The 25,250-nt window shown below is 49.7% G+C and overlaps 1 protein-coding gene across 1 annotated transcript; it reads left to right on the plus strand.

Annotated features, from left to right (window-relative positions):
• The first annotated feature begins 9,593 nt into the window (after positions 1–9,593).
• Positions 9,594–15,402, plus strand: GDF2 (growth differentiation factor 2). Its single transcript, XM_060642247.3, has 2 exons — positions 9,594–10,147; positions 12,692–15,402. The coding sequence occupies exons 1-2, from the start codon at positions 9,802–9,804 to the stop codon at positions 13,630–13,632; spliced, it is 1,287 nt and encodes a 428-aa protein (XP_060498230.1). The 5' UTR covers positions 9,594–9,801; the 3' UTR covers positions 13,633–15,402.
• The last annotated feature ends 9,848 nt before the right edge of the window (positions 15,403–25,250 follow it).

The following is a 25,250-nucleotide window of genomic DNA, read 5'->3' on the forward strand; positions in this document are numbered from 1 at the left end:
CTGAATGTCACCCATTCCAAAATATGGAAGGATCCCTATCTATAAATATGACATCTTGGGGGCTGCTGGGGACACAGCCTCCTTTAGGAGCAGAGCCGCACCCCGCCCCCCCCCAGGCCTCTTCACACCTTCTTGTCTCTATCCTGAACTCCAGAAAACAGCTACTCCTATGCCTTCCAGCATGCTGCCCACCCACTTTGCCCCACAGGTGCCACCCTGGGCTCATCCAGGCGGGACAGGGCCCCAGGCAGGCACAGTGGTCTCACGGAGCTTTCTCAGTCCTTAGCTTCAGAAGGGACATTGAGTGACTGAAAGGTGTCTGAGACATTCAAAGGAACGTCTGCGGTTGCCTGGGTAGAGACCTCTTACTTGGGGTAGTTCAAGCAAGAGATCCAATGGGAAGCAGTCAGGGGTGTCTCCTGAGGTCCAGGGGCTCCTGGGGAACTAGAATGTCTGCTTCTCCCTGTGCATGTTTGTGGAACAGCCGCCCTGCTTCCTCGTCCCCAGCTCCATCCCAAAATAGCTTCCTCTAAATGGTTCCCTTATCTCTGAGCTGACACCACCTTACAACTATAGTGACTGAAGCTGATTGACCAGCATTTCTGAAGAAGAATCTGGGTCCAGTTTGGGGAAGGTGTATAACAGTCCTTCGGCTGGGACCTGAGAGGGTGACATGGCCCTGAGTCTTGTTTGGAGGAGACCGAGAGGCCATGAGCTAACCTCTGAGAGGGGACTTAGGAGGCGAAAAGAAACCCAAGGCATCTGTCTTAAGTCTGGCTGCTGAGCCCAGTGTTCCTGGGCAAGTGATGGCTGAGGAAGTGCTCCCAGGAGAAATAGGTAAGGAAGGGGTAAAGCTGGTCAAGAGGCCGAGAAGCCAAGCATCCCAGATCTTGGATCTTGCGGGGAGCTCAGGAGCTTAATTACACCTCAGGGTTAGCCCAGCCTTGAGGCAAAGGAGCTGGACATTCAGACCTCCTCTCCAGGCTACTCCCAGGCCTCTGGCCCCCTGCATAGGCGGTCACAGTAGCTCTGGAAGCCCAAGTGGCCTCTGCAGAAGGCCACAGTGGCTGCAGCTAGAGGCAAAGCAAAAGACCCTGGAGGGAGGGCCCAGAACAGGTAGGTGAGGCGGTGTCTCAGGGCACCCAGGGGACCCAGCACAGTCTGCCCAACCTCTCCTCCAAGGGTCTTGGGACATGTGTGGGAACAGCAGCCCTGGGCATGTGGCCCTGCCTCGGCAGAGATTAAGTGAGGTGAGGGTGGTCCCTAGCACGCACACTGCCTATTCCTCCAGGGACTGTGCTGCACCCAAATGGTCCGTTCACTGGATGCTGGGGTGTCTCAAACTGATCTGCAAACTTAGCGCCTGGCTGGCCACATCTAATCCTTTTTGGAACATTACAGGATATAAATTAATAACAAAACGAGTAAAACTATTGGGGCTTGATAAGGCTCCAAACGCCTTTCTTGTCAATATTAGATTCCTCATTTTTCCGCCTCCTCCTCCGCAATTATTTTCTCATACACTGCTCTCTTTCCATTTCTTGATAAAGCTGGGGTGTCTTACAAGAGTTCTGTCTTAGTCTTTCTGGCACTTGCAGTGTCTGGGGAATCTGAGTCTCGGGGCCTTCATTTCTGGTTTCCAAGGACGGGGAGCAGGCTGGGAAGATGACCCCTGGGTCCGGTCGTGCGGAGCCTCTGTGCTTGTGCCAGGATGGCTGTCCCCTGGCGGCGGTGACTGCGGAGTGCGCTGGAAGGGACGGGTGTCATCAGTGACTGCTCACATTTGTAAAGCACCATGAGGTTTCGACACAGCATCTTGTTTAGCCTCCTAGCAAACTTGCAAGTGGATTACCCGATTGTTGCCACAGAAACACAGGCTCAGGATGGGGTAATAATATGCCCCGCCCCAGTGTCTTACCAAGACCACAGGCCATGTCAGCTCTGATGCTCAAGGATGCCTGATTCAAGGCCTCTGTGGCTGGTGCTGATCCCCAGCTTCTGCGACAGTGGCCCCCACTGCAAGCCTATTGGGGTTTTCCCAATGGCACTGAGTGACCTTGTAGGAGAGCAAGGTATAGAAAGAAATGTACGGATGAAACAACTTTTTTTGTCCCTCTCAAAAGCCAAATATCAACATCACATTGTCACAAAGGCAAAAGGCTCCAGGACACAGCCAAGATGTGCGTGGGTCCCTGAGGTCACCCAACCGCCTCTGTATCAGCTTGGAGGCGGCAGTGTGGTGGCCTGCAGAGCCCTATTCCTGAATGTTTATATCCTCTGGAAGGGTAGGGCCTCATATATTAATTCGTGTGACAAATATAGACAGTAAAACGGAGAGCTAGAGACTTTAAGGTGGAGGGGAAACTTTGGAAAACCTCTGATGTTATCTTTTTTCTTTTCGCTGACACGTGGGGAAACTGAGTCCAGATGCTACCCAGTGTCTTGCCCGAGGCCTTCTGATAGGTGCCTCTGTATGTCTGAGTCACTCATAAAATGCCACGCAAGCTGTAACCTACAACTGATGCTCCTTCTGGGGCCAGGATGGATGTAGGGCCATGCTGGAGGAGCCTGCAGAGGTCTGGGGTGAGGGTGGGAGGGGTGAGGAGGGGGCTCCAGGGGGAAAGGAATACAGTTGGCTCTGCCGGGATGGAAGAGCTAGATTGGCTGGTGGCGTAAAGACATCACAGGTACCAGCTGGTGCAAAATGCGTTTAGGGCCTGGACCAGATTCTGGTGGGAAGACCAGGAGGGCAGGCCCAGCTTGCCAGCCCTGGCTGTTCAAGGCTCTTTCCTGTTCCCAGAAGCTGCAAACATAAAATCCTTCACTGATAAACTGGTGCCCCTGAGATTTTTTATTCCCTTTCTCTTTTCTACTCTCAGTGAAAATGATGCTCACTCAAGCTTTGCAGTACTTTTCCTACCTCTTTTATTTCTAATCCCATTCTAAATTCCTCCGTCTCCCCCAGCAGTCTTGTCTGTATGAGTAGGGGGTGAGCAGAGGAATGCACCTGTTTATTCAATTATTTGGCACCTACTGTGTGCCAAATACCGTACGAGTATGTATAAAGTATACACATACTTTATCTCTTGGAAGGCTTGTATGAATTCTCTTATCAAAACCAGTGTGCAGACCTGAATGTGCATTAGAATCACACAGAGGACTTGACCAGGTTGCTGGGCCTTGCCTCTAGAGCTGCTGACTCAGGCCAAAATTTTGCATTTCTTTCTTTTTTTTTTAATGTTTTTATTTATTTTTGAGACAGAGAGAGAAAGAGCATGAGCAGGGGAGGGGCAGAGAGAGAGGGAGACACAGAATCCGAAGCAGGCTCCAGGCCCTGAGCTGTCAGCACAGAGCCCATCGTGGGGCTCGAATTCACAGACTGTGAGATCATGACCCGAGCCGAAGTCGGACGCTTAGCCAACTGAGCCGCCCAGGCGCCCCCAAAATTTTGCATTTCTAACCAGTTTTCAGGTGCTGCTGCTTCAGGGCCAGGAACCACACCTTAGGAACAACTGTTCTACTAAATGTGCTGCCCAGCTGGATGCAGTCCTGAGACAAGTTGCTCGCATTGGAAGTACTTACCGTGTGCCAAATGGGAGTAGGGCGTCACTGAGGCTGGGCGCAGAGCTGGGAAGGGACCTAGGCTTTGCTCTGCATGGCTCGTTCTCTCTCCTTACAGCCTTAAGGTGGGTCCAGTTTTCATTCTTCTGAGCCACGTGTGGGTAAACGTTGGAGTCGGAGAAGCTCACAGAGAGATAAGTGTCCTCCTGCCATGCCTCCTGGGACAAAGGGGTTCCTGACCCCCAGGAGGCAGCTGTTATCATAAAAATTTAGGCAGATCCTCTCCTACCTCCATAAATGAAGGCTGAAGTCTGTCTGCTGGAAGGATGAGCTTCAGCGATCCTTGGAATAAATGGATGAGTCACATATGCCTCTCTTGTTAATTAAATTGTGCTTCTCCTGTAGCAACTGCATGGGATGACTCAATTTCTGTAATTCATAAGTTTCAGGAGAAATGGTACTACAGAGGCTTTAGTTAAAAATCACCATAGCACAGGGGGCCCTGGGTGGCTCAGTCAGTTAAGCATCCGACTTCAGTTTAGATCATGATCTCAAGGTCAGTGAGATCGAGCCCAAGGTCAGGCTCTGTGCTGACAGCTCAGAGCCTGAAACCTGCTTCAGATTCTATGTCTCCCTCTCTCTCTGCCCCTTCCCCACTCATACTCTGTGTCTCTCTCTTTCAAAAATAAAATAAAAACATAAAAAAAATTAAAAATTAAAAAAATCACCATATCATAGTAATGCCAAACTATCTGGCCATCAAGTCCAGACAGAGGGACAAGGCTGGGTCAGCAGCCACCAGGGCAGAGCCAGCCTGACCAACACACTGCCTGGAGTACCCCGAGGTGTTCATGACAAGTGCAGCATGAGCGTAGAGGCCTGCCCAGGGAAGGCCTCAGATCCACCATGAACACAGGGCCAGCTCTCTGGGCATGTCAGATTGCAGGAAGGATGTGCCAGCGCAAGCCAACAGCAGACAGTGGTCCTAGGGCCCTTCATAGTGGTTGTCGGGCGGTTCCAGATGTCTGAATGGTGTCACTCAGAACACAAAGGCTGTGTGGTGGAGGGGTCCTGGGCAAGCACTGAAAGGCAGGAGGGACTGGGCCCAGGTGGAGGGCAGCGGGGGAGTGAGTATGAGGCATCCCAAACTGAAAGCACATCTAAGTCAGGGGCTCTGCAGAAGGCAGGGGCAGAGGAACAGAAGGCAGGGGAAATAGACACAGCGATAGAAAGATCAGACCTTGTACAGACAAGAGCAATAATGAGTATTTCTTGAGCACTTACCATGTGCCAGGCTCTGTGCTAAAGGTACGCAGTGTTCCTGAGGAGCACCCAGCATCTGTGGATCCCTCCGGCCCTCTCCCTGAACACACAGAGTGGTACCAAGTAGGATTCCCAAGCATGGGCCCTGGACCATCTGTGGGTAAGAGGCAGCTACCCCTGTACCTTCCAGAAGCCTTCCAGAAGACTAACGTCCAGACCCTGTGGGGTGGCTCATCAAAACATGGAGAAAATATAGTCCGGCGCAGCTAGCAAAGCAAATTCACATTTTTTTTTGTTCATCAAATTACTAAAGACTAGAAAAAACTACCGCTGAGAGGTGGTAAGACAGGTACTCCTAGGCTCTGCTAATGTAAGTGAATATTGAAAGAGCATTTCAGGAAAGCAACTTGCGATGTTTACCCAGAGCTTTGAAGACGTTTGCCTACACTTTGATTTGGACATCCCTCTTCCGATGAAGCGCCTGAAGATAAAATGTAGACTGTACCAGAGTGCCTTGCAACATTATCATAATAAATAGCCCAATTGTCCTACAGTTGGAGACTATTGGATACATTAGGATATGTCCATACCATTGAATAGTCTTCAGTCATTAAAAATGAAGTATGTGGTGGCTCAGCCAAGTAAGGGTCTGACTCTTGATTTCAGCTCAGGTCATGATTTCACAGTTGGTGGGACTGACAGCATGGAGCTTACTTGGGATTCTCTCTCTGCCCCTCCCCCACCTCTCAAAATAAATAAGTAAACATTTTTAAAAAAGTGAATTTTTGAAAAATTTTCATGGCATGTGAAGATACTTGTACCATCCTTTAGTAGCGGCTTCTGGTGACCAGATCTAACCCCCTCTGGGGGAATTATTTTAATCTTTCATTCCTTGCTGCCAGCAGCATCACCCCCACCTAAGCCAATCAGGGCATTAGATTCCCCTCGTTCGCAATGATTGGCTAAGGCATGGGCAGATGACCCAATCAGGACCAAGAAGCCACCAAGAGACTAACTGGGACTTCCAGTTGGGCTTTTTCTCCCTTCCCCTCCTTTTTCCCTCCTCCCCAGGATGCAGACCTGTTGCTGTCAACTTGCCAAAACAGAGAGGCAGCGGGTGAAGACCACACAGTGGAAGGCAGCTCTAACATTATTACAACTTTGCCTAGACTCTAGACCAGACTGTGCTAAGTCAAAGCTTCCCTGGACTTTGCAGCTTTCGTTAGCTGTAATCCATGTTGTTTAAACCTGTTTGGTTTAACAGTCTGTAGTCTACAAGAAAAGGAACTCTAAATGATATACTTTTTTAAATTCCTTTTTCAAATTGTGGTAAAAGATACATATCCTAAAATTTACCATTGGCAGCTGCGTGGTATTTGGTACATTCACATTATTATGTAACCAACAGCACCATCCCTCCTCAGAACCCTTTTCATCTTGCAAAACTGGAACTCCGTACCCAATAGTCAATAACGTCCCAGTGCCCCTCCACCCAGCCCCTGGCAACCACCATGCTACTTTCTGTCTCTATGCATTTGGCTGTGAGTGCAGTCAGGCAACATTTGTCCTTTTGTGACTGGCTTGCTTCCTTCGGCATGTCTTAAAGTTTCATCCACATTGTGGCATGTGCCAGAATTCCCTTCCTTTTTAAGGCTGAATAATATTCCATCATATGTGTGTACCACGTTTTCTTTATCCATTCCTCCACCAGGGAACACTAGGATTGCTTCAACCCTTTTGGCTATTGTGAATAATGCTGCTATGAATGAACGTAGGCGTACAAATATCTCTTCGAGACCTTGCTTTCCATTCTTTTGGGTATATACACAAAAGTGGAATTGCTGGGCCATATGGTACCCTATTTGGGGGAGGAGAAAACTGGGAAAAGAAGGGTAAATATTATCTTTTGTGGTTCAATTAAGGCAGCCTGAGGCCTGACTGGTGGCAGGAGAGGGAGGGGGTCCTTTTGCATGAGGATCCCTGCATCTGTTGGGAAAGACAGAATGAGACCCAAACCTTGTTCCCTAAGGCACAGAGTGAGGGGGATCTGTCCAGCTGGACCAAGGCTCATTTGTACAAAAAGGTAACAAGGTCTCTGAATTCACACCACCTTGAGGAAAGTGGGAGTCGGAGCTGGTGACCCAGGCTCCCTACAAGAACCTAGAGATCTGTGTGAGAGCAGAATGGGATCAGAATGTGGCCATGGACAGCTTCTTCTCTCACCCCAGCCACCTGCCTTCTGAAAAATGGTAAGCCGGGGAGTGTGCTTGAGAAGTCTGTTATCTTGGTGCCCAAAAGAGGACATCACGGAGATCTGGGCAGAAACTTGAACCAGCCAGGGCATCCCAGCAGCTGTGCTCAAGCAGGTCTTAGATGTGTGGGACCCACCCCCAACAACAAAACCAGGTGTCATTGAGAAGCCACAGCAGCTGGGACCTGCTAGGAGCCCTTTCTCCCCAACCACTTCTGGCATTAATAGGCTGGACTGATACCATCTACCTCCACCTCATTTGAACTAAATAAACCTATAGCACACTTGGACAATGTAGGCAATGGATCAGACTTCCTGATAACATGGATCAGGAGGCCTGATACAATTAGTTAAAAACAACAAACGACATATGGATATATTGATACCCTGAGTCTGTTGGGCAGAGCATTCCAGAAATACACAGCCATGTTGCTTTGCACCGCTCTGGGGGCATCATCCACATTACGGTCTATGTGACCAGTGCCTCCAGGCAGGGCTCATGTGCAACCTCCATGGGCACATGTGGTGACCCCATATGTAAACACGTCCACAGTCTTTTATTTGAGATCCCAAATCCAAAACTATCAGAAAACCTGAAGCTCCTTTTAACTCTTTTCCTGGCAAAACTTGATCTGAATGGATATGTGTGTTTCTATTTGTGTCACTGCAGAAATGTTAATGTATTTGGTTATAAGGTATTATCTCCAACCCCATTGGGATAGTACGGTATATGTGCCATACCGAATTACCAAAATCTGAAAATCTCAGAATCTCAAAACACTCCTTGCCAAAAGGGTTGTAGATAGAGGATTGTGGAGCTGCATATCCTCTATTTCAAAATATTAACTGTGGGCATCACTGGTCGGGGAGACATTTGGTTATTTTTATTTCCTTCTTCATGTTTTGCATTCCCTCAATTATCTGCACTACGTACTACTGGGATAATCAGAAAATAAAACCTACCATGCTTTTAAGAAAACATCAGGTAGCAGCCCCTTACGCTCCCCTGACCCACATTCAGGCCACACCCATGTGTCCTTTGGCTCCGCCTCTTGAATGGGACCTGATTCTGGGCTACCTCCAGGAACTGGAGCACCAAGGGGGACGCCTGGCTCACTTCCCAGCTCCTCCCAGGCCTTCTTTGCTGCAGCTCCATTTTCAGGCTCCATACCCCGTCATCCTTTCCCCGCCCCAGGGAGTTCTTGCACTGAGCTGGCTCAACGCCCAGTGTGCTTCCTGCCCCCTCTCGAGAGCAGCACTTCTGAAGCTGCACCCCTTCCCGTCCACCCTCCTTTGACAGTGTCCCCAGAGGATGGGGACAGCAAGTTCTGTTCAGGCCCGGCAACTCTGAGGCTCTTGGTTTCACCCTGCCCCCATTAGGGGTGGGAAGAACACTGGGCACACACTGGGATCTCTGACCTCCGCCAGCTGGCCTGCCGAGGCCCCTCCTACGTCTTCCTAAAGCTACTCAGCTCAGTGCTACCTCTCCCCAGGAGTCCTGCCAGCATGGAAAAACTTCGTGTTCAAATACCCCTCAGAATAGGCCCCCAAGATTGTTAACTATCCCCATTCCTTACCTTGGTCAATGCCACACATAATGGAAATGAACAGAGCCTACGTGTGGGCACGATGCTCTTACAATTACACAGACCCTGGGACCTTGGCCTCCTGGGGCCAGGGGGACATCTCCTGGGCATATGCTGGTCTCAGGGTTTCCCTGCCTCCCTTCCTGTCCCCAGACTGCACACTTCTGCTGGCTGACGAGTGTGGCCCAATTGACATGAGCAAGGAGCCCCCCAAGCCCAGGCACAGAGCGCTTCTGGGGCTTGGGCAACAGGTCTCAGGGTGGGTGTGGTGTCCCGGGAGGGCAGGCCGGGGAAGCACAGGGAAGTAACAGCCAGAATGTGGCCACCCAACAGATGGTGCCATGATGTTTAGCATAGAATCATCTTAGATTCCCCACAATTCTTTTCTGGACCCCAGGGTCGTAGAGGTGATGTGACACTAGTGGGTGGTATATGAGGGAGCCAGGGTTTGAACCCTCCTCTCAGAGGTCCAAAGCCTCCATCCTCCCTGATCCCTAATGTTCAGGGATCTCACTTGACAGACGACAACGCGGACACCGGGCTCTCCAGACACACACACACAGGCACACATGTGCTCCGTAGGGAGCCCGCCTCCCACTGACCCTGGGGCACCCCGCTCGGCCACCCACTCCACCCACCACTTCTCTTGTGGAAGTCTTCTGGGAGTTTTGTGTTGTTTCTATATTTGGAGGACTTTTTGGTCTTCTCTGTTTCCCGAATTGTTTCTGTGGCCCCGGAGATGGAGCCTGGGTCACCCTGTCTCTAGATTCTTCTGAACGGAGCTGGCAAGGAAATGAGAGAGGATCCTAATTAGGGGGGCGATAACCCCACGGAGAAGTTCAGATTCTCTGCAGCAGGCTGTGGGCTTCCCACAAGCCCTGCGTGTTTGTCAGATGTTTATAGAGCCTTCATTAACGGAGAGCTCACTTAGATAAGAGGTGGGAGCGCAGCATCAAGGGCCAGATAAGAGCGCGCGGAGGCCACTCCGGGGACTGCGGCTGAGAGCCTGTGAGCCGGCCGGTGGTTCCGTGCAGAGGCAAGAAAATGCGGGTGCGCTCCTTTTGGGCTCCTCCCCGCGCCCGCTAACACCCCCGGCAGCCGCCCGCAGTCTCCTGTCCAGGGCGACAGCGCCGTCCCAAGATGTGCTGCGGGGCGCTATGGGTGGCCCTGCCCGTGCTCTCCCTGCTGGCCTGTTCCGCGCAGGGGAAGCCGCTGGAGAGCCGGGGGCGCGCGCCCGCGGGGGGAGACGCCCACCGCTTGCTAGGGGGGCCCGGAGGCGAGCGGGAGGGAGGCACCTTCGACCTGAGGATGTTTCTGGAGAACATGAAGGTGGATTTCCTGCGCAGCCTCAACCTGAGCGGGGTCCCTTCCCAGGACAAAACCCGAGCGGAGCCACCGCAGTACATGATCGACCTGTACAACAGATACACCACCGACAAGTCGACCACCCCCGCATCCAACATCGTGCGCAGCTTCAGCGTGGAAGGTAGAGTCGGCTCCACCAGGGCACCCCGGGGGGACTCAGGGGTCACGGCTGCACTGCCCAGTACGGTGGCCACTGGACCCACGAGGCTCTTTGCGTTTCTATTTAAATAAATTAAAATGAAATAAAATTAATAACTTAGTTCACTGTCTTCAATGCAAGAGCTCAATGGTCATGTGTGGCTAATGGCTACCTTATAGGACAGTGCCGAGTGTGAAACGGGTCCCGTCCGTCGCTGCAGAAAGTCCTACTGGACAGCTCTGCTGTGGAAGGTTCTCCCTCCCTGGGCCCGGTGCCACGTTTAACACATTAGGTGCCCCCGAATGCCAGCTCCCTTTCTTCCATCCCTTCTCCTCTTCCCCTTCCTTTATGGCCCCCTTCCTACTTTGAAACAGACAATTTACTTAGCCTCACCCAAGTGGTGTCTTTTTTAACTCTGAAAGAATGGCTATTTCTCTCCCACCAAAAAGTATCTACAAGTCTGATCAATTTTTGTGAGAGAAACATCAGAGGACAGCTTTCTTATTTTCTAAATACAAAATGATTTGCCTGCTTTAATAGGACTGGAAGATAACAAACATCGACTTAGGGCTTGTGCCCACTAATGGCCGTGACATAGGTGAGATGATCTTGTGAGCAGGGAAGGAAGCCAAGGCTTGCAGATGCTGAGGGAACTTACCCGGGTCACACAGTGGTTTGGCAGCTGCATTCTGCCCCAGGCCCCACCTGCCTACAAAGCTCAGGCTTTTCCTGCCTCTGCTGTTTCTCCGAACAGCCAAGCACTTGCGGCCTCTCTCCTCCAGGACTTGACCCCTGCCGACCCCTAACAGGCCTTGCCCAGGACCATGGTAGGCCAGACGTGCCCGCCTGCAGAGCTCATGCCCAGTCTAAAGGACGTGAGAGTCATGATACATGCCCAGCAGTGCTGCGTTTTCTGATTGCCCCAAAGAAGAAGAATAATCTAGATTTCATGTGAACTTGCCTGATTTTTAAAATATTGGCTTCATTTTAAAAACTACAATGTGCGGGTCACCCAGATGCTGCCAGCACCTCACCGTCCCCATGGGACGTGCCTGTAACCTGCGCTTTAGGAGAAGGCTGAGCTTCTTCGGCTGAATCTCATCACCAAATCCCAGAATCTGGGAGTCCAGCATTTGGAGCCATCTCTGTTACCATCCCCTCCCCCGCCCAGCATTGTCCATGCCCCCAAAACGAGTGTTCTGACTCGATCCCACCCCTGCCTGTGGCCAGCACTCCTGTGGAGGGCAGGTATGCTTCCGTTTACAGATGGTCCACCTGCAGCTCAGGTAGGGAGGGTGTTTGTTTTCTAGATGTGTGATGTGGTTCCACAGCCATCTTCAAAGCATGCCACAATAAGAGCACGGTAGGGCATTGATGCTCATAGAGCCCGTTCGCTCTTCACATACGTTCTGCGGGAGCTAGAATGGCACATCCACATTGGGTGAGGGGCTACATGCTTTGAGGGGGGAACGCGTGTTGGGGAGGAGGGTCTGGGAAGGAGGCAAAAGATTGATTATCAGCTGTGAGGCAGGGACTGTGTCCGTAAGTTCCATGTGCCCTCTTGTGGAAGCCTCACACCAACCTTGGAAGGCAGGTAAGATGAGCCCCATTCTACAGATGAAGAAACGGAGGCCCAGAGAGACGCGGGACTCCTCCAAGGTCACAAGCCTAGGAAAGGGCAAGGTCTGGATTAGCACTTTGGCCTGTCAGACACCGCTGGATATCACCGCAGCATGCTGTGGTCTCATGTTTGTGACTGAGCCACAGCATAATAGAGGTGTCCTGATGGCTGTGCATCAGCCAGGAGAGGTTGGAAACGGACACCATTGTGTAGCTAAAAGGCAAGCCCTGTTTTTGCCTACCGTAACACAGCAGTGGAGGCTAATATGTTTTCTTTTTTCCTCAAACATAAAAAAATCCACTTCAACTTTGCTCAGAAATTACAATTCTGAATGATTTCTATACTATTTAAACGCTGAGATTTTTAACATTGTCTTGATGTTGGAAATTCACCGCCCCCTCCCAGGGTGTCTCCTTTAACATTATACACTCAGGATCTGCACTCTGAGGCTGACAATGTGCTTTGCTATGTTATTTGTTCTTTTTTTTTTTTTTTTTAAAGTGAAGAGCTTTACAGGATGTGTTCGCTTGGCAGTTAAACATTCTAAATACCAGTCTCCACATCTGTAAAAGTGGAATAATAATTAGACCCTTGCAGGGTTAGTGAGAAAAGCAAAGTGAAATATAGAAGGCAAAGCTAGTAGTGCAAGGCTGGGCACTGACTAGATGCTTACTAAAGAGTTGGACCCGTGAACTCCAATGCAAGGCCTCTCCTGCCTCTGGTTTTCTTTGGAAGATCCTAAATGTAACTTTGAAAATTCTCTTCTACATTAAGGGCTTAGGTGAAACCCAATAAAGGTTTGGTAGAATCGGTCAATGTCATCTTGGGTGCCCTTTGACACGAGCCATGAGTCTGTTTTGGTGTGATGAAAGATGCCCATCGCTGACTGTGTGCCTGCATTTCAGATGCTGTCTCTCTTGCGGCCACGGAAGACTTTCCCTTCCAGAAGCACATCTTGCTCTTCAACATCTCCATTCCCAGGCATGAGCAGATCACCAGGGCCGAGCTCCGACTCTATGCCTCCTGTCAAAACCACGGAGATTCTTCACATGAGTTGAAAGGCAACATGGCCATTTATGATGTTCTGGATGGAGCAGATGCCTGGGATGCTTCTACAGGAACCAAGACATTCCTGGTGTCCCAGGACATTCGGGATGAGGGCTGGGAGACCTTTGAGGTCTCCAGTGCTGTGAAGCGGTGGGTCAGAGCAGACTCCACCAAGAGCAAGAATAAACTGGAAGTGACTGTGGAGAGTCACAGGAAGGGCTGTGACAAGCTGGATATCAGTGTCCCCCCAGGCCCCAAAAACCTGCCCTTCTTTGTCGTCTTCTCCAATGACCGCAGCAATGGGACCAAAGAGACCAGGCTGGAGCTCAGGGAGATGATTGGCCATGAACAGGAGAGTGTGCTCAAGAAGTTGTCCAAGAATGGTCCGGCAGAAGCAGGGGACAACAAGGATGAGGATGGGGAAGGTCACAAGGCCACAGGGTCATCTTTAGCCAGACGGAAGAGAAGTGCCGGGGCCAACAACCACTGTCAGAAGACCTCCCTGAGGGTGAACTTCGAGGACATCGGCTGGGACAGCTGGATCATTGCACCCAAGGAGTATGATGCGTACGAATGTAAAGGGGGCTGCTTCTTCCCCCTGGCTGATGACGTGACCCCCACGAAGCACGCCATTGTGCAGACCCTGGTGCATCTCAAGTTCCCCATGAAAGTGGGCAAGGCCTGCTGCGTGCCCACCAAACTGAGCCCCATCTCCATCCTCTACAAGGATGACATGGGGGTCCCCACCCTCAAGTACCACTACGAAGGGATGAGCGTGGCTGAGTGTGGGTGCAGGTAGTGCCGGCCTGCAGGCAGGGGGAGACAGGGTAGAGGGGTCCTGCTGAGAGGTCCTGTGTCCCTCTGGGCATGACAGGGACTAAGTCTGTCTGCATGCCAGCCTGAAGAAGGAAAGGAAGCTGCCACATCCTAGAGGTAAAAGCCTGCCCACGCATACACCACGGGGTCCAGCTTCAGGGGAAGACAATAGCAAGCGGCTGGGGGTGAGAGCTTAGGAGAAGAGGAAAGCCTAGAAGGATTGTTGGGGTGCTAGGGGAGACAACCAAAAGGGGAGAGTAGAAAAATAATCCAGAGCCAGCAGAAAAGAACAAAAGGGAGGCAGAGGAGTACAGACAGATGGGGCAGAGATTTATGGAGACAAGAAGGACGGGGTGCATTCCAGTAACTTCAGGGCGTGAAGGGGACAGGGACAGCTATGTGCTCTACACCCATCACTTCACAGATTCCCACAACCCAGTGAGATGGGTGTGACGAGTCCCAGCTTACACATGCAGAAACCAAAATGCAGTTCAAGTAACACCGGTCAAAGGCATGATTCCAACCCATAGGTCTCCATCGGTCTGTCGGCCACCAAAGCCCAGGAGCTTCTCAAATATCCCATCAAAGTTTATCAGGTCACCTTTCAGCTGAAGAACAATTAGATGCCGGGAGGCAGGCATTGAGGGGCAAGCTGGGCTCAGCCCTGGCCAGTACCCACCCGGATGACTGGGTTGCTTGGAGCGTCCGGAGCACATTCTGACTGCTGGTGCCTGTGTTGTATCAGTGGCCCAGTGCTTTTTAAGATGACCCTTGAGCCACTAAACACTACCCCCAAAACCATCTGCAGGATGGAAAGAGGGCATGACAGAAGCCCTCGGGTAGTAGCTTGTACCACGGCTGCAGGTGCTTGGACCCAGTGGCATGATGCTTGCACAGCCAGCGGTTCACATGGGGCCACCGGCTGCCCGTAAACTCAGACTCTGAGATGGTTTGGGAGGAGCAGGCACAATTTACCCCAAGGGATGGGGCAGCCTACGGCCCGCATCTCTGCAGTTAATTTACTCAGCATAACCAGCTCACCAGCAGAACACATCTGTGGGCTGCCCTCCCACAAGGACTCCGTGGGAGACAGGACCTGGATTTGCATTTGTTGGAATAAATGCGCTCTTGCTTTGGTATTTGCAATGTCCCTATTTTTACTCCTCGGTGACATGTGTTCAAGTGATGATGTCCAGCCTTCCTGGGGGAGGGTTCCCAGCCACTGAAGAACTCAGGTCCTTAGTGGCCACATCCAGCTCTGCCTGCACCTGCCGGCTTCCTCGAGCAGTGTGTGTTCAGCTCTGTCCTGGGCTTGGGCCTCAGGACTGGACTCAGCCCCATTGACCCCAAGACGGGACAGAGTTTCCATTTCTTCTGAATTTCATTCTCTTCTCTGACTCTAGAGGCCACACATGGAATGGGGTGGAGTGAGGAAGAGTCTAGAGGTAGTGAAGATTCCACTCCATGGCCCTTCTGACCGCTGGCCAGAGCAGAGCCTATAAGAGGCCTAGAGAGGCCCAGGCCATTCCCACTGGTTGAAGCTCTCAGTATATTTTTTTAAAAAGTGATTTGCGCCAAATGTTTACAAGGAACTAATGAAGAGCTTTAACATAATGCAAATTAATTAATTTAAATACAATTAATTACTGGAGTTACAGAAAGTACTAATTCCTGGTACGACAACGTTGCTCAACCATAAAGATGGATGAGGAACATCTTTTAGTCCTGGTGGTGTATTCTGTGCCTGCATCAAAGTTTCACTTGGAAATAAAGTCAAATGTCTAAACTGTGGACTTTTCCTGAATCTGAGACCTGGGTTTGATGACTCCTCAATGCCATACCCTCACCACCCCTCCCCACAGGCCCTTCTTTCCCTAGGTGGGGGGCAGAGGAGAAGGGCATGGAGACAGAGTTGCTACGGTGGCAAGTGGACAGGTGTGGGCAGCGTCTCTGTCTGCAGGGAGAGTGGACGTGTCCATATAAGGGCATGTGTGTGGGTATGTGAGAAAGCAGATGTTTGCAAGTGGGCAGCAGTTAGCCCCATGCCGTCCCTCACTTCCCCCATGTCAGGGGAGGGAGGTCTGGGCCATGAGTCACCCCTGCCCAGCGGCCTGGGCCCTGCTCCACTATTCCAGCATCGGCTCCCAGTTTGTGCCCGCTCAGATGCCAAGCTCCAGCCCACTCCCAGGTCCACTCCCTGGCGATGCCCTCAGCCGGCTGCCTGGCCACCTCACTTCCAGCTGCAGAGCCCAAGTCGCCATCCGTGAAGGCTTGACTCTAGTGGCACCCCTTTTGTCCCCTCTCTTGATGCTCCGGCTCTGATCTTCCTGCTCAGAAGAGCACTACAGTGCTTCTGTCTCGTAGGTCTTTTGGGCTCGGCGTGGGGACCCGCTCACCTCTTGTCTGAGGTGTCTTGTCACCACATGTGCCACCAAGTCTTCAGGAGGCAAGGTCTGAGAGCCTCTGACCTCAGTCACTCTCAGAGGGCTGCCGTGGGCTGTGGCTCAGGACAAACTGACTTGGACGGATGTGCAGGGAAAAGAACTTGCAAGGAGTGCCCCCAAGAAATGCTGTCTGCCTTCCACCTCCCTGGGTTATTCTTCCCACCAGATTCCCCAAAGCTTTCTTCACCCCCGGCCAGAGAACAAAATGCAACAGCGCCATCCTCTGGACACTCCGTTATGCGGACAGTTAGCCCTCTGCCTAATGACCAGCACCCTTAGTACTGCATTTTTAACGTGTCCTAAAGCGCATTCATTTTTGTCGTATCTGGGTGGTGATATTACCGCTACCACACGTATGAAGAAGCTGAAACCCAGTGAGATGACCAGTTGCAGGGCTGACGGGCCATCCCCTGTTCCTCGTGTGACCTACTCTCCGGGCAAAGAGCAAGAGGAGAGAGAGGTTCAGGGATGTCAAGCAGAAAGCCACAGGCAGACACAGAGAGACAGAGAGATGGGGGTGGCGTGGAGAGGCCAGAAGAAGAGCCAGGGAGGAAGGCTGGGGGGCTCCTGGAGGACCAGGCAGGGCTGGGGACTTGTACTTAGTGGCTCAAGCAATAACCTCAGAATAAATGACATTTTCATCCTGACTTTTGCAAATGAAGAAGACTTTTGCAAATGTGGAAGCACTTGGAAGCCTCACACTTTACTCAGAGCCACTAGCCAGGAACTGCTAAAGCCAGGATTTGAACCCTGGTTGTGACGCTAAGCCCAAATTCGCTCTGTTGCCCTGACCTCTGTCCTAACGACCTTCTCTACAGTGAAGGTCATGGTCATGTTAGCAGGAAGAAGCAAAGACAAAGCCTGTGCTCTCCTGGGCAAGTGCCACCTTCTGTGCCCTTCTTGGCCACTTCCTCTCTGGTGCTACTTGTGCAGAGACCTCTGGTCAGCCAGGCACCGATGGACTGGAGAAGGTGGAGAAGGACACACTTGTCCACTGTGATTAACATTCTATCAACTGGGTCACGAAATGATAGAGTAGGCACTTAGTTAGACAGGAGCTGGAGGCAAGGACAGTGATAAGTAGATTACACATTAGAAACCTGGGGGCACAATATCCTGACTTTGTGGCCTCCAAGACCCCTCAACATCCTGACCTCTTGGCTCCAGCATCCTGGGGCTGACAGACCAAGAGCCACAGGGGTAGCACATATGTTCTCCTCTTCTACCTCTGCCCCAGGGTAGCCCCTAGACTCACCATAATGCATTCACATTGCAGCTTTAGCCCCCTGCCATGGGGGAAGGCTGCCATGCTGGTTCAAGTACAAACCTTGGAGGGGTAAAAACTCCCTCTCCCACCCTGTGGGAGGAGTTTCCCAAAAGATTGGAAGCAGACTCCATCAGAGACCACCCTGTCTGTGACCTGAGACCCAGCTCACAAAAGCCTCAGGGCAGTGGCCACCTCTAGGCCTGCCAGCTCTCCCACCTTGGAAGTGTACTTTCACTTTTACAAACTGCTTCGAGCTACTTCCCTTCTGGCTGTCTTTATTCCAGGGTGGATCCCCACGATTCCTGGGGAATCCAAGAATCAATACCTCCGTTCACACAATGCAGACTCTCCTACCTGTAACAGAAACACCGTGGCTTGTACCTCTTCCGGAATTCTATCAAAATTGGGAGAAAGCAGGAATCCTTGAGTCAATCCTTCCTTGCAACTTTCTCTTTCCAAGCCCAACTGAATTTCCATATGAGCAGAGCCAACACAGGCGGGTGTGGGAGGTCACATCCCTCTGAACTCAGAAACTCTTTTCCTCGTATATACAAGGGTGTGGTTCCATATATAGCTCATCTGACCAGCTCTCTCTGTCCTGGACATCAGTTCCTCTGCAGGGCATAGTGAGGAATCCAGGGCAAGCCCACCTGGGTGGGTGCAGTCTGCAGCAGGCTCCAGGCATTAGCTATGATGGCACTAAGCGACATGAGGAGAGGCCCCTGCCAGCCTCTTCCCCGCAGGGAACCTGCACTCACCCCACTCTAGAATGCACACAGGCATCCCTATGGCCTGGGCAATAGCATGGGACCTGCCTGATTTAATGTTCTGCTGTTGCAATCTCGAAATTCACAATAATTTTTGAACAAGGGTCCTGCATTTCCATTCTGCTTTTGGCCTCACACACTGGTGTAGCTGATCCTGAATGCATGTGTGCGCTTGGTTTCCCAAGTCCCAGGGACACCCTGGAGGCTGCTTCAGACCTTCACATTGATGTGATTCTGATGTGCCAGGGAGTCTGAGCTTTGCTGCTGAGAGCTTGCCCCAGGGTCCGAGTGAAAGGACCAGCCCTACCCCCTTCTCCCTGGTGCCTGCAGAGGGGGCCCAGAGGCGTCTCCAGTGTGTGATCAAAGGCTTTCAAAGGCAAGCCTATTATATCCATATGGCAGCTCCTTGGGGAGCCAAGGTTGCTGAGAAAGTTTGGAACAGCCTGACACGAAGGGGTGCGGCTTTTCCCAGACTTGCCTTCACGTGGGGACGGGTGACTATACCCAAAGCAGGCAGCCCTGCACACAGGTGGCTTACATTGGATCAGACTGAATGAAACTTCCAGAAATTCTTTATTTTTCAAATCAGGCAGAAGTCTAACACCATGGGCCTCAGCTTCCCAGAACACTTCCCACTTAGGACTGCCCCTCTTCCAAGCAGCCTGTCTCATGAGTGGGCAGTTCCGGTTCTCAGAAAGATATGCCTGAGCAAGGGCCCGAGTCTGCCTCTCTGTAGCTCCCTCCCGTGAGTGTTTGTTCCTGCTCATGGGTCCCTGCAGTCCAGGAGAGCCCTGCCATGCCAGCCATCTGCATAGGGGCTGAGGGGCTTTGCCGCGTATGGCCAGCATGGGCCTATGAGGGGTCAGCAGCCTTCTCCAATCGGGATCAAGTAAACAGACTAAGGGCAAGCAAGTATTGTTTACAACAGCCAAGTGCAGTTCAAACATCTCCTCCTTTTTAATGAAATGATGGACATCACAGGTAACAGGATTTTCTTCTTTATAAGGTCCATACTGGGCAAAATAAAATACACTATTCAAAAGGATTTTGAACCATTATAGTTCTAGGACCCAAGTCCTTGGCTCCTTCTCAGTTTGTTCCCCACCTACGGACCTGGGAGTTCTCAGCAGAAGCCCCTCAGCCAGGCATGCCTATTGATGCTGTGACATCCATGAAGGGAGCCAACCTTGCCGACCTCGATCTGGGACCTGTCGACTTTGGGCCCAGCTGCAGCCCCCGTGTCCAGAATCTGGCCAGACCATCATGCCCTCCGATCATGCCTCTCCTGGTCTGGTCTTTCTCTTTTCTGCTTCGCAGACTCCTGGTTTTGGACACCAGTGCCTAGCACCTGCCCACCACAGACCCACGCACGATGCCCATTTTCTCATTCCTCTCTGGTTTTGACATTGGTCCTCACTCTCAGATATGATTTACGGCAAGTTCTTTGTCCCTTCACATGGGTGGTGATGCCCCACCTTCTGCCTGCTCGGTGGGACCCATACCAGCTGCCCACCTAACTCCCTGACAGGAAAGCACCTCCCATCAACAAGATGTAGAAGCCGGGGCCAGCTGGGCAAATGCCAGGTACACACACATACCCTCTCAGGAAGAAATGTAACCTGAGAAGCACTGGAGGGTCACCTCCAGAAGGAACCCAAGAAATGGCCGTGCTCCTGAGTCCCCAACCTGGGGTCTCTGGGCCTCCTCATGGAGGTCTCTTTTAGCTAACTGCAGTACCAAAATGGACCCCAAATCACATAAGCGTTCCCTCTCTTCCTCCTTTCCCCACTTTTTTAGGGAGGAAGAGCCTTTGAGGCCTGTCTGGGTTGTTCTGTGCTGATGTAGGTAACAGGTAGAGCTAAAAACATAAAAGGGGCCTATAGAGCTGGACAGTGAGTATATGATTTCTGTGACCTTCTCAGGACCCCAATGTCACGCTCACATTCTGGAGGCCGTGCCTGACCCCACCTCCCGGAGCCTTTGAGGTCTTCCATGTCAGTGTTGGAGTCTCCTTCCTTTGCTGGACAAGGCCCCAGTCAGGTGGCCGCTCCCAGAGCTGGCATGTGGGTACAGGAGGTCTGCCCAGGACCCCATGACGGAACAGTATAGTGTCTCGGTGTCACCGGGAGAAGCTGTCACATACACATACAGAACAGCAGCTTGACCTCCTTCTGCAGCTTGGTCCTTTGAAGAGGTGTTGAAAAAACATGGCAAGACTCTAACAACATATTTGACCAAGACTTCCTCTCTTGGAAATTGTGAACTAGCATCAGTGAGCAGTGTGCTGTGTGGGAACCTACTGACAGATATGTGCCACACAAATCACAGAAAGCAATGGAAACTGAGAATAAGCTGAAACAAGCGTATGTCCCAACTTACCAGCTAAATCCCAAACACATGTCCAGCAGCAAAAGCCCAGCTGTCCCTACGGGTGGGGCCCTGGGGCCACCCACCAATCCAGGATCCTGGATGGGAAGGGCCTGTGAGAGTTATTACCCTACGCAGCCTTTCTAGGGGCAATCCTGGGCCTTCCTAATACACAGAATGGATGAAGTACAGCATATTGGCTACACTAGAAAAAAATTTATGGGTCTGAAAATGCTGACACAGGCAGACTAGCCATCTCCCAGCCCCCCAGGGGGGTTCCCACGTTAGAAGTTTCTTGTCCTACAGACCACCCAGGGAATGCAAGTCCATAACACTGGTAGTCTTCTCCATGAAGATCCATCAAGCATTCTTTCTTCAGACTATGAATTTGCTCACCAGATCTGCAAAAATACCTTCCAGCTGCAGACAACAACGACCATTGTTCTTATTAATTGTGTTGCCATTAAGGCAGAATGTGAGCTGCTTTTAAATTCTTCACTTCCTATGTTCTGCCTCTGATCACTTTTGTCTTTCCCTCTTGCAGGGTTTGCATTAAACGTCATTTGTTTGGAGAAATTGAAATTAGATGTAAAAAGACATGAGATTTGGAGGAAGCACACGACATCACCGAGGAGACAGCAGCAGCCAGGGCTGATGGAAGATGGAAAGGCAGAGGGGTCCTTTGGAGAGACAGACCCCGGACTTCAGTGAGGCCCCCTGCACAGGACCCAGAGGACACAGGGCATAGGAGCTGTGGCATCACTTAACAAGATCTCAAGCCTGGCTCAGCCCTGTGGTGGGTTGGACATGGACCCCAGGACCTATGAGTATGACCATATATGGCACAGAGGGACTATCACTTTACTGGCAAAAGATGTGATGAAGGATTTCAAGAGGAGGGCCATACTCTGGGTTATCCAGGTGGGCCCTGAATGCAATCACATGTATTCTCACGAGATAGGGAAGAGGGCAGACAGAAGAGGAGGAGTGGGGGGTGACCACAGAGACAGAGACTGGAATGGTGCAGTCACCAGAAGTCAGAAAAGGTGAAGAACACATTGTCTCCTAGAGGCCCAGAGGGACTGTGGCCCTCTCAACACCTTCATCTCTGGCTTCTAGCCTCCAGAACTGAAAAGGAGTAAATTTCAGTTGTTTTAAGCCACTCAGTTTGTGGTCATTTGTTACAGGAGCCACAGAAAAGCAATACAGTGTGTGGCCCTGCTCTGGTGGCTTTGCATGCCGGACTTGTGTGGACTAGCTTCCTGCTTGTTCTTAGGCCACACAGTCAGTCTGTCGGGCAGAGTGTGCTCCTAAGCAAGGAGCGTATGCTCAGAAGCACAGTGTGATCTCGTGCACACAAATGTGAGCACACAAATACACACAAGTATCTGTGTGCACACACGTGCATACCCATGTACACACACATACACGCACAAAACCAGCAGAGATGGGCCGTCCTTACTAGTTAGGCTAGGCCATGCACTGGGCCGAACCCCTGAATTGCCGAGTCCTGGGGAGACAGGGTAACACAGTACATTGTTAAGAGCTGAGGATAGAAGATGATGAAGCAAACTCTCACAGGATCACCAAAGAGGAGAGGACATTCTAACGCAAGTGCGGTTCTTGGAGGCCTTGGCAGAACAGATGGAGGAGTGAGCCCAAGCCATTCTGGACATCTGGAGAAAGAGAGCTGAGGAAATCTAAGTCTGACTTCATTTGGTGAGAAGTAGGGCACCGTTGGGGCTAAAAATTCAGGGCCAGTGGAATGAGGAATTTAGGTTTTAGAGAAATTCAAGTCACTTGCAGTATGTGTGTATTTGTGGTCGATGAAACTGTTCTTTCTGGAACCTGTTTGCAGAGTACTCAAGTGTTCTCTGAGCCTAGACTGTTCTCAGAACAAACAGAAAGGCCTCGTGTGGATGTGAGGGCTGAATGACTTTTTGGAGCTCGTTTTCAGTTCAAGTTCTCACTCAGCTACTTACTGTGCCCTTGGAGAAGACTTTTGACCTCTCCAGGACTCAGTGTTTTCACCTATAAAATGGGAACAATATCACAATATCAACAATGATGGTTAATTTTATGTCAACAAAGCTTGGTGCCAAGCTGTTTGGCCAAACACTAGTCTAGATATTGCTGGAAGGTATTTGTGAATGTGATTAACATTTACTATCAGTTGACTTTAAGTAAAGCAGATTACCCTGTATAATGTGGGTGGGACTCATCCAATGAGTTGAAGGCCTTAAGAGGAAAGACTGAGGTTTCCTGATGAAGAAGAAGTTCTGCCTCAGGACTTCAACATAGAAACTCTGCCTGGGTTTCCAGCCTGCAGGGGCCAGCACTACAAATTCCAGACTTGTCATCCTGCACAATTGATTGCCTGAGACAATTTCTTAAAAATAAATCATCTCTCTCCCTCCCTCTCTCTCTCTCTCTACACACACACACACACACACACACACACACATCTTGTTCCTTGGGTCCACTACTGAAGATCAAATGAGGAAGTGATGGGAAAACAGGACTTCCACAAGCAAAAGAAAGAAGTTGTACCCCTACCTTACATCATATACAAAGATTAACTCAAAATGGATCAAAGACATAATAAATATAGGAGCTAAAACTATAAAACTCTTGAAGAATACCGAAAGATACATCTTCATGGCCGTGGATTTGGCAAAGGATTCTTAGGTATGACACCAAAAGCAAGAGCAACAGAAGAAAAACCAGGTAAACTGGACATAATTAAAAAATTAAAAATTTTTGTGCTTCAAAGGACACCATCAAGAAAGTGAAAAGATAACCCGCAGAATAGGAGGGACTATTTGCAAATCATATATCTGATAAGGGACTTGTACCTAAAACATGTGAAAAGTGCTCATAATTCGATAATACAAGGACAACTGTCCTAATTTAAAAATGAGGCAAAGGACTCAAAGAGACATTTCACTAAAGAAGTTGTACAAATAGCCAATAAGCATATGAAAAAATAGCGGGCATTGTTACTCACTAAAGAAATGCAAATCAAAGCTACTTCACACTCACTAGGATGGCTAGTATCAAAAAGCCAGATGAGAATGAGTGTTGACGATGAGGATGGGGAGAAATCAAAACCCTCACATGTTGCTGGCAGGAGGGTAAAATGGTGCAGCTGCTTTGGAAAACAGTTTGGCGGTTCCTCAAGAAGGTAAACAGAGAATTACCTCATGACCCAGCAATTCTACTCCCAGACATACCTCCGCCCCAACCCATGGGCAAAAGACCTAAACAGATTTTTCATCATAGAATATATACAAATGGCCAATAAATATATAAAAAGATGCTCAACACCATTAGTCATCAAGGAAATGTCAGCTAAAATCACAATGAGGAACCACTCTATACCTATTAGAACGGCTAAAATCAAAAAGTCTGACCATACATACCAATTGTTGGCATTGATGTGAAGGAATTAGAAGGCTCATACGCTGCTGGTATAAGTTTCAGTTTTGGAAAACAGGTTATTTCTTAAAATGCTAGACATATATTCTGTTCTAGTGAAAATAAACACATATACCCACACAGAGACTTCTACTTAAACAATCACTACGGCTGCATTTGTAACAGTTCTATAACTGAAGCAACCTGCGAGTCCATCAACCTGTGAGTGGATAAAAAATTGTGGTATACAGTGGACTACTACTCAGCAATGAAATAAATAAACGAATGGTGAACTCAGCAACATAGGCGAACCTCAAAATCATTATGCTGAGTAAAAGACAGGGAAAAAAAAAAACAGTACACATACTATAATCCCATTTAAAGTCCTGGAAAATGAAAACTGACCCACAGTGGTGACAGAAGGCAAATGCAAGGGGGTGAGGGGTAAGTAACAAACAGGCATGAGGAAAAACAGAGGGAGAGGGAAATATACATGACCTTGATCTTGGTGATAGCTCCATGGGTGAATACACATGTCAAAACCAGACTGTATGCTTCAGATACAGGCAGTTCGATGTATGTTGATTATACATCAATTACATGGTTTAAAAAAAAAACAGAAAAAATACACATTTATTAGATAATTTAAAAGTTACTGAAAATATGATAAAGAAAATATCATAAGTGCATGTGAACTTATGATAAGTGAACTTGAAGTGAACAAGTACACGTACTCGTTGATTCGTTGAGCCAAGGTTTGGACAGTTAGTCTACAGAAACAAGAAGCACTAGTCCTTGTGAACACATGTTTGAGAACGTTTATAACCATAGAAGCAAAAAACAGAAGCAAAAGATCAGTAAATTATCAAGGACTACGATGCAACCATTAAAAGGATGAACTTTATGTATAGGCTTCAACATTGAAGGTTGTTTCTGCTGTATGCTTAAGTAAGTAAAACGAGATACAAACTACTATGTGTATGCAGTATAGACACTATGTATACATAGGTAACACTAAACAAATGGACAGATGGATAAGCATCCATGGGTGAATGGACAATACATCTCCTGCATATGTGCTTCCATGTATGAACGCAGAGAAAGGTGAGGACAGCTACACATTAAACATTTATGTATGTATAATACATATTATTATTGGCTGGGTTAGAATGGCTTTGGAAAAAGATTGTTCACACATTTATGAATTCTTTAACTTGTAAAAAGCAGTATGTTTCACTCTTATTTTTTAAAGAGTAGAAAGAAAAAGGATTAAAATAAAGACAAGATTCAACGTGCTTTGAAATGCATCCAAAAAAAAATATGTTGGTTTGAGATTTAG

Source organism: Panthera onca, chromosome D2 (genome assembly GCF_046562875.1).
Source record: "Panthera onca isolate mPanOnc1 chromosome D2, mPanOnc1 haplotype 2, whole genome shotgun sequence".
Lineage (NCBI taxonomy): Eukaryota > Metazoa > Chordata > Mammalia > Carnivora > Felidae > Panthera > Panthera onca.

Coding starts and splice junctions, on each gene's coding strand:
- GDF2 (XM_060642247.3), top strand. CDS start 9,802: ATGTGCTGCGGGGCGCTATGGGTGGCCCTGCCCGTGCTCTCCCTGCTG. Junction 10,148..12,691: donor GCGCAGCTTCAGCGTGGAAG/GTAGAGTCGGCT, acceptor CCTGCATTTCAG/ATGCTGTCTCTCTTGCGGCC.